This window comes from Sphaerodactylus townsendi, linkage group LG08, assembly GCF_021028975.2.
Source record: "Sphaerodactylus townsendi isolate TG3544 linkage group LG08, MPM_Stown_v2.3, whole genome shotgun sequence".
Lineage (NCBI taxonomy): Eukaryota > Metazoa > Chordata > Lepidosauria > Squamata > Sphaerodactylidae > Sphaerodactylus > Sphaerodactylus townsendi.
In genome coordinates this window covers 15,747,934-15,759,965 of record NC_059432.1, presented here as the reverse complement: position 1 = coordinate 15,759,965, position 12,032 = coordinate 15,747,934, and the positions used below count along the sequence as shown (strand labels likewise).

The 12,032-nt window shown below is 45.4% G+C and overlaps 1 protein-coding gene across 1 annotated transcript in view; it reads left to right on the top strand.

Moving 5' to 3' along the window:
- The window catches only part of LDB3 (LIM domain binding 3), a 237,885-nt gene that overhangs the window by 189,989 nt on the left and 35,864 nt on the right, over positions 1–12,032 (top strand). The window contains exons 11-12 of the mRNA XM_048506860.1: positions 3,742–3,800; positions 11,021–11,167. Of these exons, the coding sequence (XP_048362817.1) occupies positions 3,742–3,800; positions 11,021–11,167 (206 nt within the window). The remainder of the gene's footprint in view (positions 1–3,741; positions 3,801–11,020; positions 11,168–12,032) is intronic.

Sequence of the window (12,032 nt, the reverse complement as noted above, 5' to 3'; positions counted from 1 at the left end):
CCATAGGATAAACAGATATAGAATGCTGGAAATTTTCAAATGCGTTTTCTTCTCTGACGATATGAGTCAAAAGAGAAACAGAACAAAATATGAAAACTCAGATCTCCACTTGATGCCTAACATCACGTCCTGGCATTTTCTGTTTTTTTGTGAAGGGCAACCCACTGAGCTTTGCTTGTTCACAGAACCTTAATTTGCATTTTGTGGGAGCGCAGCGGATTACGTCTTTGAACACCGCTCTGAACCTGTGAAAAATAAGGGCCCAGCTTGCATGCAACTAGCTGTGTGCCCAAATTAGCGACTCTGGATGGAGATGTACATCCCTATCCTCACTGACAGATGCGTTCAGATGAGCATTGCGATGTCAACGTGCATCCATATGCGCATATGGTTTGCATCAGCTGTGTGTTCTGAAGCCTGCTGCTTGTGTTCAAATCTCTGTAGCTGGATAAGGGCAAACAGAAAGAATCAAATGCAAAGGCCCAAAACTCTGACAAAATTTTACTCGATTGACCTGACGAACATGTACATCTTGGGAAAGATACCCCTTTAAATGCCCTTGCCTTGATTTCAACGTCTACCTGCAGGTCCACGATTCTGCATTAAGTCATAGGCGATAGGGTCAATAACAACTCTCACAACTGTGCAACCTTGTGATCTCTGTTACCCAGCTCGGCTGATGTTTCTCATGATGCTCAGTGTGTGACGTCAAGTGTCTGGCATCGCCCGCAGCCCTGCAAAGCAGATGCCATAGCATACAAAGCTAAAGCAATGGCTTCCAAGGGTTCTGTGAGATTTGGAACAGGTGCAAGTCAGAGGGAAGCCAGCTACGTCACTGCTGTCGAGAGCATCCCTCTTGCTTCATCCCGTAACCAAAGGTACACTGCACTGTGTAACTCCCATGACTGACCCTCGTTTGGATCTTTGGTATGGGTTTGTGATAACTTCTTCTAACTTCTAATGGAACAGCCCAAAGTTGAAAGACAAGGCGTGTCTACAGCATACAAGCATACGTAGTTTTGTTGAAGAATCAACTGGCTGTTGTGTGTTTTCTGGGCAGCGTGGCCATGGTCTGGTGGTTTTGCCTTTTAACATTTTGTCTGCATCTATGGCTGGCATCTTCAGAGGTATGTCATAGCGAGATGCGTTTCTCTCCGTGGCACAGAGTGGAGTGGCTGTATATCACCACTACAATCAGAGGTGGGATCCAGCAGGTTCTCACCAGTTCCCGAGAGTGGGTTACTAATTATTTGTGTGTGTCGAGAGGGGGTTACTAATTGGGTCCGCTTTTACATCTCCACACCCTCGCCTCCCCGAGAGGCATACTGCCTTTGAACATGAAGGTTCCATATAGCAATTGTGACTAATAATGTAACTCCCTGAACTGGGTTAATCCCTTTCAGGTACTGCAATTCATTGATTCTCAGTCTTTTGTACCTTTTATCTCACCAGTCTATATCAAAGAACCTGTGTGTTTCACCATTGCTGTGTTCAGATTTGTGAGTTGGGGCATTTTCTATAATGTGATGATGATTTAGAAATGACCTGGTGCAAAAAAATGGGGGGGGGTCATGGTGGGGTGGCTGCCCATGGGGGGGCATCCAACTTAGGTTTTGCCCAGGGCTCAGGTTTTCCTAGGTACGCCTCTGCCCCCTTTGCTGAGGGGGGGCTGGAGAGGGAACCTGTTACTAAAATTTTTGGATCCCACCACTGACTACAATCACTCCGCACTGTACCACAAAGTGAAACGCATCTCACTGTGACATACCTCTGAAGATGCCAGCCATAGATGTGGGCAAAACATTACCAGATCTCAGCCTCACAACCCGGAAAAACCATAACAGCCAGTACATAGTTTTTTGTTTAATGAAAAGGATTTTCCCATTTCAGAGAGAGTTCATGCAGTAAGCAAGCTAGCCACAAAGCGATAGGTGAAAAACAATGTTGTTATTATACATGCAATAAGTTCATAACACTTCCAAGCATTGTTAGGTAATTGCATGACATTACTGACTATATGTGGTTTATGCCTTCCGACAACTGTGGCCATTGTATAGGATGTGAATTCATGTTAAGCAATTCTGCTAAAAGTTTTGTTTACCTACGAACAGGTGATAGCCAAGGATATACATGAAATGGGGAACCCCATATATGTTCTGATGCAAACATGGAGCTCCTGTATAAGAGACCACATTTATACCACTGGGAGACATAGTTCCATGTGGACCGATGGATGCACGAGCTAATCTTTTCCCTCCACTGATATGAATGGCAATGCCATTGTAGTGCATCATGGCTCTCACCCTTGCAAAAGCACAAAAAGAATCACTGGATTGGAATGACAATGTATAGAGCAGCGGTTCTCAACCTGTGGATCGCGACCCATTTGGGGGTCGAACGACCCTTTCACAGGGGTCGCCTAAGACCATTGGAAAACAGACTTTTTATATTATATATATACCAATTTTATGGTTGGGGGTCACCACAACATGAGAAACTGTATTAAAGGGTTGCGGCATTAGGAAGGTTGAGAACCACTGGTATGGAGAAACAGCACATTATTTGATTGCACATTTAATCTGCAGTCAAATTATAGATTTGGCCTGGTTGAGGCACTGCTAAAAGCTTCAGTCTTACACGGTTACTTCAGAGTGAACCACACTGAAATAATGTACAGAATCAATTTTTTAAAAAATCCTTGCTCGGGGTAGAACAACCATCTTTGGATATTGCTTGTTCATTGCGTTATAGAAATCGCTTGCAACCTTGTTGCGGAAAAGCCAACGTAGGGGCAGAAGATTGCTATAATAATGCAATGACGCTGGCATACCCAATGATGTGTTGTGCAATCCTGCAGTTATTGTCAGCTGCCCCTTATGCTGTTGGAGATTCTGCAAATAGAACATTGCGCATTTCCTAAAGGAGAATAATCGCATCTCTCACAAAGCGTTCTTTTGCAAAGAACCGGAATCTCATTAGTCATTGATGTCCATGGAAGCAGTGTGCTTGCTACTTAATTGTTTAAAACCTTGAGTGTGGTTGTGTGCGTTAATAGCGTTTTTGAATCTTTGTCTTAACATCTGCTGGCCTACATAACACCTGGTGAGAAAGCATCAGAGTTGCCAACCAGTTGGGTCTGTGTGCATTTTCCTCTGCCTAATTTAACTGGTGTTGTATGTTTAGAAACTTACCCTTCCTCCCAAGATCCCCTTGCAAACCGGATATTATTCAGTAGAAGGTGATGGAATTGGAAGGATGGCCACATGATTTTTCATCATTCCATGGCTCAAGGGGTTGCTGCTGAATGCTGACTCTGAAAAGCACTTGGCAGTTCGAAAATTCAGAATTGGGGTTAGGTCTCTGGTATTCAATTCACACATGCGAGACATTGATGTTGCAGGCATCAGACAGTGGATGTATCTGTGTGAATCCGATGATGCATAAAAAGCAAACAGAAATAAACATCCAGTGGATTGATCCTAATGGTTAAATGCTACATTTTATAAGACTAGCGGTAAAGCCTGTTGGAGGGTTAATGGCACTCACCAAGAGGGCCAGCCCCTCCTGCCTTTCCTTTCCCTTGGCCCCATGTCACCAGCTCCCTCCTACTCCTGTTCCAGGATGCTTGCTGTTCCTTCCGGTTGCTTGTATCACCACAGCAGCTAACAGCACAGTTGCAGCCACGAGCAGTCGCGACTCTCCCATGGGGAGCAGCTGACGCCTGTGCTTGCTCCTCCTTAGGTAGCTGCAGATGACTGTAACTATTCAGTAGTGGGGGAGAAAGGCAAGTGCATGAGAAAGTGAGTAACTGCCGCATTCCACTGTTTCGTTTGTGTTGGTTTTTACCCATTCTGTGTAAGCCCCGTTGGAGGGTTTTTATTCGATACGACAACCTTTATTAGGCATGTTAAAATAGGCTCCAGAGCGTTACAGACATTTCTGAAGTACAAATCAAAAGTACATTCAAAACACAGACAGATAAACTGTATCTAGCATTGGACATTACTTAGAAAGTTCTGTCACTTGTAAAAGAAATTTTGCTACTTTTTCCAAGAGCACGGCCTCTGTATTATTTAACAAAAGCTCCACAACAGAGTTGTCAGAGTCTCTTTCAGATTTGTCTAAGACCCGCCCAGGAGAGAAATTCCTAATACCCACATATTTCGGACAGTCAAGTATAATGTGAGTAAAGAGTCTCCACTCTGGTTTTTTCCAGTGAGTGACACAGACCCGGATCCGGGAGAGAGGGATAGATAGGTATGCTAATTCCTTTGTAATGGCCGATGGAAAAGTATTGCATCTGGCCCTTGTAATAATCCATCTCTGTTGGGGTTCAGTTAATAGTTCAAGGTATTTGGCTATGTGCCCCTGTTGGAGGGTTAACGCCCCCAAGCCATGTGTGTGTGGCTATTGGCTGGAAGTGAGTCATCACCACCATGACTCATCTTTTAGATAACAGAATGAAGTTGCTCTTTAAAGCCAGACCAAAATTCAGGATTTGGTAAGTAAGGTATTATGTGTGCTGTCCATTGGAATGACAGCAGGGATAGCAATTCAGAAGTCACATGAAGAGAAGATTCACACAGGTTACATGGAAACCTTATTGGAAACCTATATTGGAAACCTTAGAAACCCTAATACTGGTTGTCTCATCTGTGATATTCTGCTAGTTAGTTGTAAGGGTACTAGACTATGAATTCTGTTTATGCTTTCAACCAGTCAATGGGAAGTGTGTAAATTTCCTTGAGAGTAGAATTTAGATCTCCACAGAAGATCCAGAGCATACATCTGTAAACAGAAGAGGTTTGTTAAATATACCATGTGAAACTTGAAAAGGAGAGGAAGTAAATCAAGGACTTGGTTCCGTAGGCTTTGCCATTAACTTTTTATGGAATGTGCCTCTTCAGATCATTCAGTTCTTCAGCATAGATTATTTCATGCAGAAACAAGAGAAGCTGAGATGTAGTGTACAGTATATCTATTCCATCAGTGCTATAATCTCTTGGAAAGGTATATATCGGTTCACCCTTAAGAAAAATTGGGTTGGATTCAACCATCCTCCAAGTAGCTTTTTTCCAACTTAAATGGATGTTCTTCCAGTGGAAGATCCACTAAGGTTGCCAGAGGGCACCTTAGACTATAAGATGCCTTCAAACTTCAGCCCGAAGGAAGGGTGGTGTATAAAGATGATAAAGGAATAAACTTTGTTCAGTGGTGTGGTAACATAAGGTAGGATTTGCCCAGATGGAAAGATTAGTTGTTATTTTACTACATTCTCTGAATAGTTCTTCTCACTCACTTTTCCCCCTTCTAATTTCTTCCCTCTGTTTCATTTCCACCACTCCACCATCACCCTTTCAAGCTTAATTGTATTGATTTATAAAAACAGATTTTATATTTGATATTCTGATATTCTGATTTATCATTACTTTTCACCCTCAAGATCCTTGTAGTTATGAGCCTTCTTGGAGATCAGCTTGGGATGATGCATAAAAGAGACATAGAGGCTTTCCCCACTTACCATTTGCGGCGCGCTACTCCCAGCGCGCTCCCGGCACGAGTGATTTCGGCCCGGGGTTGCGTTTCCCACTGCCCCACACTCTGTCAGAAGGTGCTGTTTCTTCAGCGCCAAAAATGACGCGCGCTGAAGGGGCGGGAGAGCTGCAGCGTCAGGGCAGCTTTGTGGTTGCCGCCTGCGGGGAGTGTCACAATTCCGCTACTTTCCGGAGTAGCGCTGCAGCAAATGGTGGCGTGGGGAAGCCCCAGGAAGCCCCACTTTACCATTTTAAGGGCGCCAGCTACTCCCAGCTGCCTCCTCGCACGAAAGTGATTTCGCCCTCGGGTTGGCGCTTCCCCACTGCCCCACACTCTGTCAGAAGGTGTTGCTTCTTCAGCCAAAAAATGACGCTTGAAGTGGGCTGGAGAGCTGCACGCAGGGCAGCTTTGTGGTTGCCGCCCTTGCAAGTGGGGAGTGCCGCTGGGCCCCGCGCTACTTTCCCGGAGTAGCGCGCAGCAAATGGTAAGTGGGGAAAGCCCCATAAAGAAGCAAATACGCTTCTCAGCCAATGACTGGTTTGTGGAGTAATCTTAGTTTGAATCCAGGAATTCTTATCTTTTAATTTCCCTTCTTGTGCAAGGCTCAGCAGGGGTGGGAGAGTGAGTTATGGGGCATTCAACACTATCCTTTCTACACCCATTGCTGCCTGGGGGGCAAGCAGGCATAATCTACGGAGGCTCAAACCCCAGATTCAAAATTCAGCAGTAATCTTATGGACTTCATGTGTACCTTAAAGGCATCTGAAGAAAGTAAGAATTGCCTGGACGGACTGTTTAGCTTCTTCATTTTGTTTAGTGTGCTTATTCCTCCTTCAATGTGTAACAACTAATAATGGTAATAATGAATAATAATAATGATAACTCATGATACACAAAAGCAAACTGCTATGGCTAAAAATATCAGTTTTGTGACATCTTAAAAGCTAACAAATGTATAATTAGGAACTGTTAATTTTGTTAGAGCTATTAATGTGCAATCTGGAAGGGATTCCATAGGCCAGTGGTGGCTTAACCTTATATCTCCAGGATGTTATGGAGTCTATACTCTTTGATTAAGTCCCCCTGCCAGCATGGCCAATTGACCATGCTGGCAGGGGCTGATGGGAATTATAGTCCATAACATCCAAAGGTTCGCCACCACGGCCATAGGTGGATGACTGAGATTTCTATTTTTTTCTAAGTGCACATTGATCATAGGGATCCATCCTCGTGGAACAGAATGGGGAACAACAGGGAACTTTTTGAGCTTGAAGCAGAAAACTGACAGCAGGATTGTGAAGTAGGATTTGACCGTACGTGGCATTTTAGAAAGTCAGATTTGTCTTGGGGTAGCTGATTCAGCATCAGCAAGCCTTTATTGGCATAGATGGGTAGCTGATTCAGAGAAAGCGTGAAATGCTTGTGAAGAGACAGCAAGGGATAGTAACGATTCGTTTGTGTTTCTGCAGTTTATTTTATTTTATTTTATTTATTTATTCATTCATTCATTCATTCATTCATTCATTCATTCATTCATTCATTCATTCATTAAATTTATAGGCCGCCTCATCCCCGAAGGGCTCGAGGAGGCTCAAAACATGACTGTTTCCAGAACAGTAAATCAATATAACATAAAAATCTAACTCATTAAAACTCAGCAGCAATCAATACCAATAACCACAGATTAAACAACAAAGGTTGTGTAAAAACACACACACAGGCGCCCGGTCTAAAGGCCAAAGGAGAAGGGAGGAGAGGCAGAGCCCAGGATGGGAATCAGGGCTCCCACCAAGATGGAAAAGTGCAGCTTAGTTCGCTTCAATGGGGGTATTAGAACCGTGGCCAGCCTCCAAAAAAGCCCGCCGGGTGGAATAGCTCCATCTTACAGGCCCCAAGGAATTCACCAAGGTCCCGGTAGGGCCCGGACAGCTGGGAGGTAGAGCATTCCACTCAGGCAGGCCAGAGCCAGAAGGCCCTGGGTCTGGGTCGAGGCCAGCCGCAAGACAATGTCGCCGTGTAAGAGGCCAGGGATCACCAGCAGTTCTGCCGCAGTCGACCGCAGCGGCCTATGTGGGACATAAGGGGTGATGTCCCAGAGGGTATGGAGGGCCCCACTGTCACAAGGGAGCCTCCTCCCTTGGCACCTCTGATGGGCTAAGCAGTGATCTTCAGTAGAGCTGCCATTTTGTTGCTGCTTTTCAGAAGGACCTGCTCCTACAGTGCGTGCGTAGAGAGAGCAAGAAGATCAGGCCTTCAGCCTCTTCTTGTACACCTGCTGAGGGGAGCAGCAGGACACTGAGAGGAAGCCACTCAGCAACGTATTCCTCCACAGTTTGGACGCTTGGCTTGATCCTCACTATGATACTCCTCCTGGCCCTCAGCTTCTGTTGGCCATCCCCAGCTCCACTGGTCTGCTGTCCAACATCCTGGTCTCGATGCTACTGAGATTGTAACTCTGCCTTCCCCTTCCTGTCAAATGGCTGCGTTGTCATGTGACTTCCTCTCGCACAGTTGTCATTCAGTGGATCCAGTGCTGCTGAGGGGGAAAGGGAGTTTAAATGCAGGTCATTGTCCTGGGGTACGTGAAGTGATCCTAGGCCAGTGTTTCCCAACCTTCTCGACATCATGGTACCCTTAACCTCACTCTTCCTATCTCATGGTTCCCCTGCCACGGACCTTCCCCTGCCATGGACCTTCCCCTCCTTCTGCCCCTGCTTGGACCAAGGGTGAAGGGAAGCACTGGGCGGTTGCGGGAATTGGCTGCTGACCTTGCGGCAGGCCCTGCCCCCTGGGCCAGCTCCATGCCCTTGCTGGCACCAGCAGGAGACACCACAAAAGTGAGGGGTTCCGGTAAGCATTGCCGCGGTGCCCCTGGGACAGGCTCACGGCACCCCAGGGTACCACAGAACCCTGGTTGGGAATCGCTGTCCTAGACACATCATGGTGTCATATGCTGCCGGCCATCAAATGGATCCGGTGACGGGTCAGACCACCACACTATTAGAAGCATATCAATGATGCTGTTGCCGGGATGTAACCCACATTTCAGGCTGCAATGCAACACACTGGATAGTTATATGACTGAAAGGTAAGACACGAAAGGTAGAATCAGGAAAATTATGGATTATGCCTCTTGCCAGATTGATCCGTTCAAATTGCATTTTAATTTTTTTGAAAAACTTTTTACATATAGAAAGCTAAAGTTTCTGGAAAACAGCTGGAACCTTTCTCCCTGTAATATCAGGAGTCACACATGAAAGTTATTTTATTTATTTATTTATTTATTTATTTATTTATTTATTTATGGGATTTTTATACCGCCCAACCCCTGAAGGGCTCTGGGCGGTGTACAACATAAACTTCCTATAACATGTACAAGCAAACCCCATTAATTAATTAATGTAAATATAAATTTGAAATTAAAGTTAAAGTTATCATTTAATCTACACAGTTATCATGGAAACAGCTCTGTGCCTGAGCCAAGCATATCCAAACAAAACTTTGAGAGAGAAGAGCAGGGCTGTCTGTTTTGCTCAGTGGTGTTCTGGTTCACATGAATATCCCATGACACAGTTATCCAATAGGGTTGCCAGGTGTCGTTGCACCGTTGCTCCTTTGGGTGGCAGGAGGGAATTAAAAAAAACCCTTCTATCATCTCATGTGTGACATCAATTGGAAGTAATACCATACCACTCTAGGAATTGTCAGAAACTCTGTTGAATAAACATACTCTCCTGTGTCCCCACCTCTCACCTCCCATCAGGTACCAATCATTGGGTAGCAATCCTACAGTTATGTTATGACCACTAAATGGCCCATTATAAATGGAATGCTTACCCCGGGGCTCTTAGCTGTACAGTGGGGCTGTAGTGTGGTCTCCTCACGTTTCTCTGTTTACATGCGAGGAGGCAGCCAAGTGCCTGCCCCACAAATGATTGTTGAAGTCTCAAGGGGCCTCTGCTTTTTCTGGTTCACTTTGATCATCAGTTCCCTCTTAGAGGCACGGGTCTTATCATACCCAGTAATTGGCTAAGCTAAACCAAAAGAGGTTAAGCTGTTCCCTGGGACCACACACTGCTGAAGAAGAGGACCATGTGCTAGATCCCGCTCTCTTCCCCTACTCTCTCTCTCTCTCTCTTCCTGCCACTGCTGAGAAGAAGAGCAGAGAGACTTGTTTTTAAATAGAGGCTTGTTTCAAATAAAGTTTTAGGAAGCCTTCCTGATCATCAGGAAGCGTGGAAGTAGAGCAGGGGAGGTGGGGTGGAGCTGAAAAGAGACCATGCTTGTATTGTTCCTTGGAAAGGCCCTCTCTGTTGTTATTATTATATTGATATATCAATATGAGCATTTAGAAAAGCAGGAAGGAACTAGCAGCATGGAACAGGGGGTGAGGGGGTGGGAAAAGTGGAACTAGATAGACTGGCAGTGGGCAGAGGGAACATGTCTGGAGCAATGCTATACTCACTGGCAAATCTGCCTGCTCTGGCAGCAAAACAAATTAGAAGTCACGCTAGAAGTGGTCTTGCTTGCCATGGAGAGAATGAAAAGTGAAAGCAGGGCTCGAGGAAACGCATCCATACAAGAAATTTCGCTGCAATGGACATTCGCCCCACTGTGTACCAGACACCTTGTGCATAATTGGCCAATGTGAATAGAACTGTGGCTGAACTGAGTCGGTAGTAATCTCAATTACAGACCCAAGGAAGGGGATACCTAGGGAATTCACAGGAAGAACATAGCTTGTGAGGGGCCAGCTCCTCTTAGCAATCTTCGTGCTCTGCTCTGTTTGTGTTTAATATTGTTGAGATCACTGGTACAGCCTGAAAGCAGCAGACAAGTGAGTTTAGGAGAACAGCAACCCATCTCTGACTGTTACACAGAGTAGAGATCTGATACAGACTGTATGCTCCATGATGTGTGAATCAGCTTCAAGGGAGAGCTCAGAACTGTTTGTGCATTTGCACACGCCGGTTTCTCTGCAATCGTCCCATCCACAGTGTGTTCTGCCTTTATTCTGTCATTCCTCCTTTGAGTTCTCACATAGATAATTGTACAGTCAGGCCCACAGCGATGAAAGGAACTCTTGGCACAAATTTGCTGGACTCTGATATTGTGTTGCCAGAACTGATGTCTGTGATTGTTGCTCCCCTTTCCCCTAGATAAAAACCTGGAGATGACCACAGGACTGTCGCACGTACTGTCCAGTTCATCATAGAGTCATTTCTTGCATGTCCTGTTGTGTGGAGATATCTGGCTACGGGTTCCAGCACTGAAAACGCTGCATAGTTTAAACTTTCCTCTAACTGCAGCCAGAACTTAATATTACTGTGCATTCAAATTGAATATCTTTGTGCTTTAAATGGGCGCTTCAACGTTGAAAGTAATTTTGTGCACCTCCCTGTTTTTGTCTGTTAACATGGTAGTTTTGACACTGTGATAATGCCCATCTTTTAAAGATGCCCCTTGTTTTATTAACTTTAATCAGTACCCCCGTTGAGCATGCGCCAGTGTCTACCAGCTGCACCCCTCCCGCTATGCCGCCTGCTTCAGCCAATCAGCTTGCTGCCGCCACTCACAGCATCGCCCTTCCGACGAACGTGCCTCCGGCTGACTCCGTCTCGTCTTGCCAGAGGTAATACTGCTTCTTTGCTTCCTCCATTTGCTTTGATATGTGCAGCGGGATGGGAAAGACAATCCAAAGCAGGCAAAAGGTGATGGCAAATGAAATGCGTCTTGGAGGACATTAGCAAAAGAGGAGCCTGGAGGCCAGTTCTAGATCTTGAATTTCACAAAAACAAAGAAAATCAGGTTGTTTTGAAAAGAAAAATCTCTGACCCTGAACTCAGCAAGCAATCTGAGGTTCCTAATGCTGCAGACTAAGTGGATACAGTCCCAATCAGTAATTTGGCTGGGGTACCTTTGTAAGAGCATTTGTTTGAGAGCCAGCATGGTGTAGTAGAGGTTAAGGACAATGGACTCTAATCTGGTGAACTGGTTTAGTTTCCCCGCTCCTACACATGAAACCTGCTGGGTGACCTTGGGCCAGTCACAGTTCTCGCAGGACTCTCTCAGCCCCACTTACCTCACAAGGTGCCTATTGGGGGAGAGGAAGGGGAAGGAGTTCATAAGCCCCTTTGAGTCTCCTTACAGCAGACAAAAGTGGTGTATCAATCCAAATGCCTCTTCTTCTAATGGGGATGCTTGGCCTATAATAATTACCACTGGTACAGTCCTAAGCAGAGTCGCACTCTTCTGAGCCCATGAACTTAAAGGGCATAGCTCTATTTAGGATTGCACTGTTGGCAGAATAGTGGTTAGGGTGTCAGAGTTGGATCAGGGAGACCTGAGTTCAAGTAGCCATGCTCTCAGTTACTGGGTAATCTTAGACAATGGGCACACGTTTTGCATGACCCACCCTACGGGATTGTTGTAAAGATGCAATAGGAAAGGAAGAACCATTGGTGTTGTACTGAGACCTTAGAGAAAGGGTGGCATAC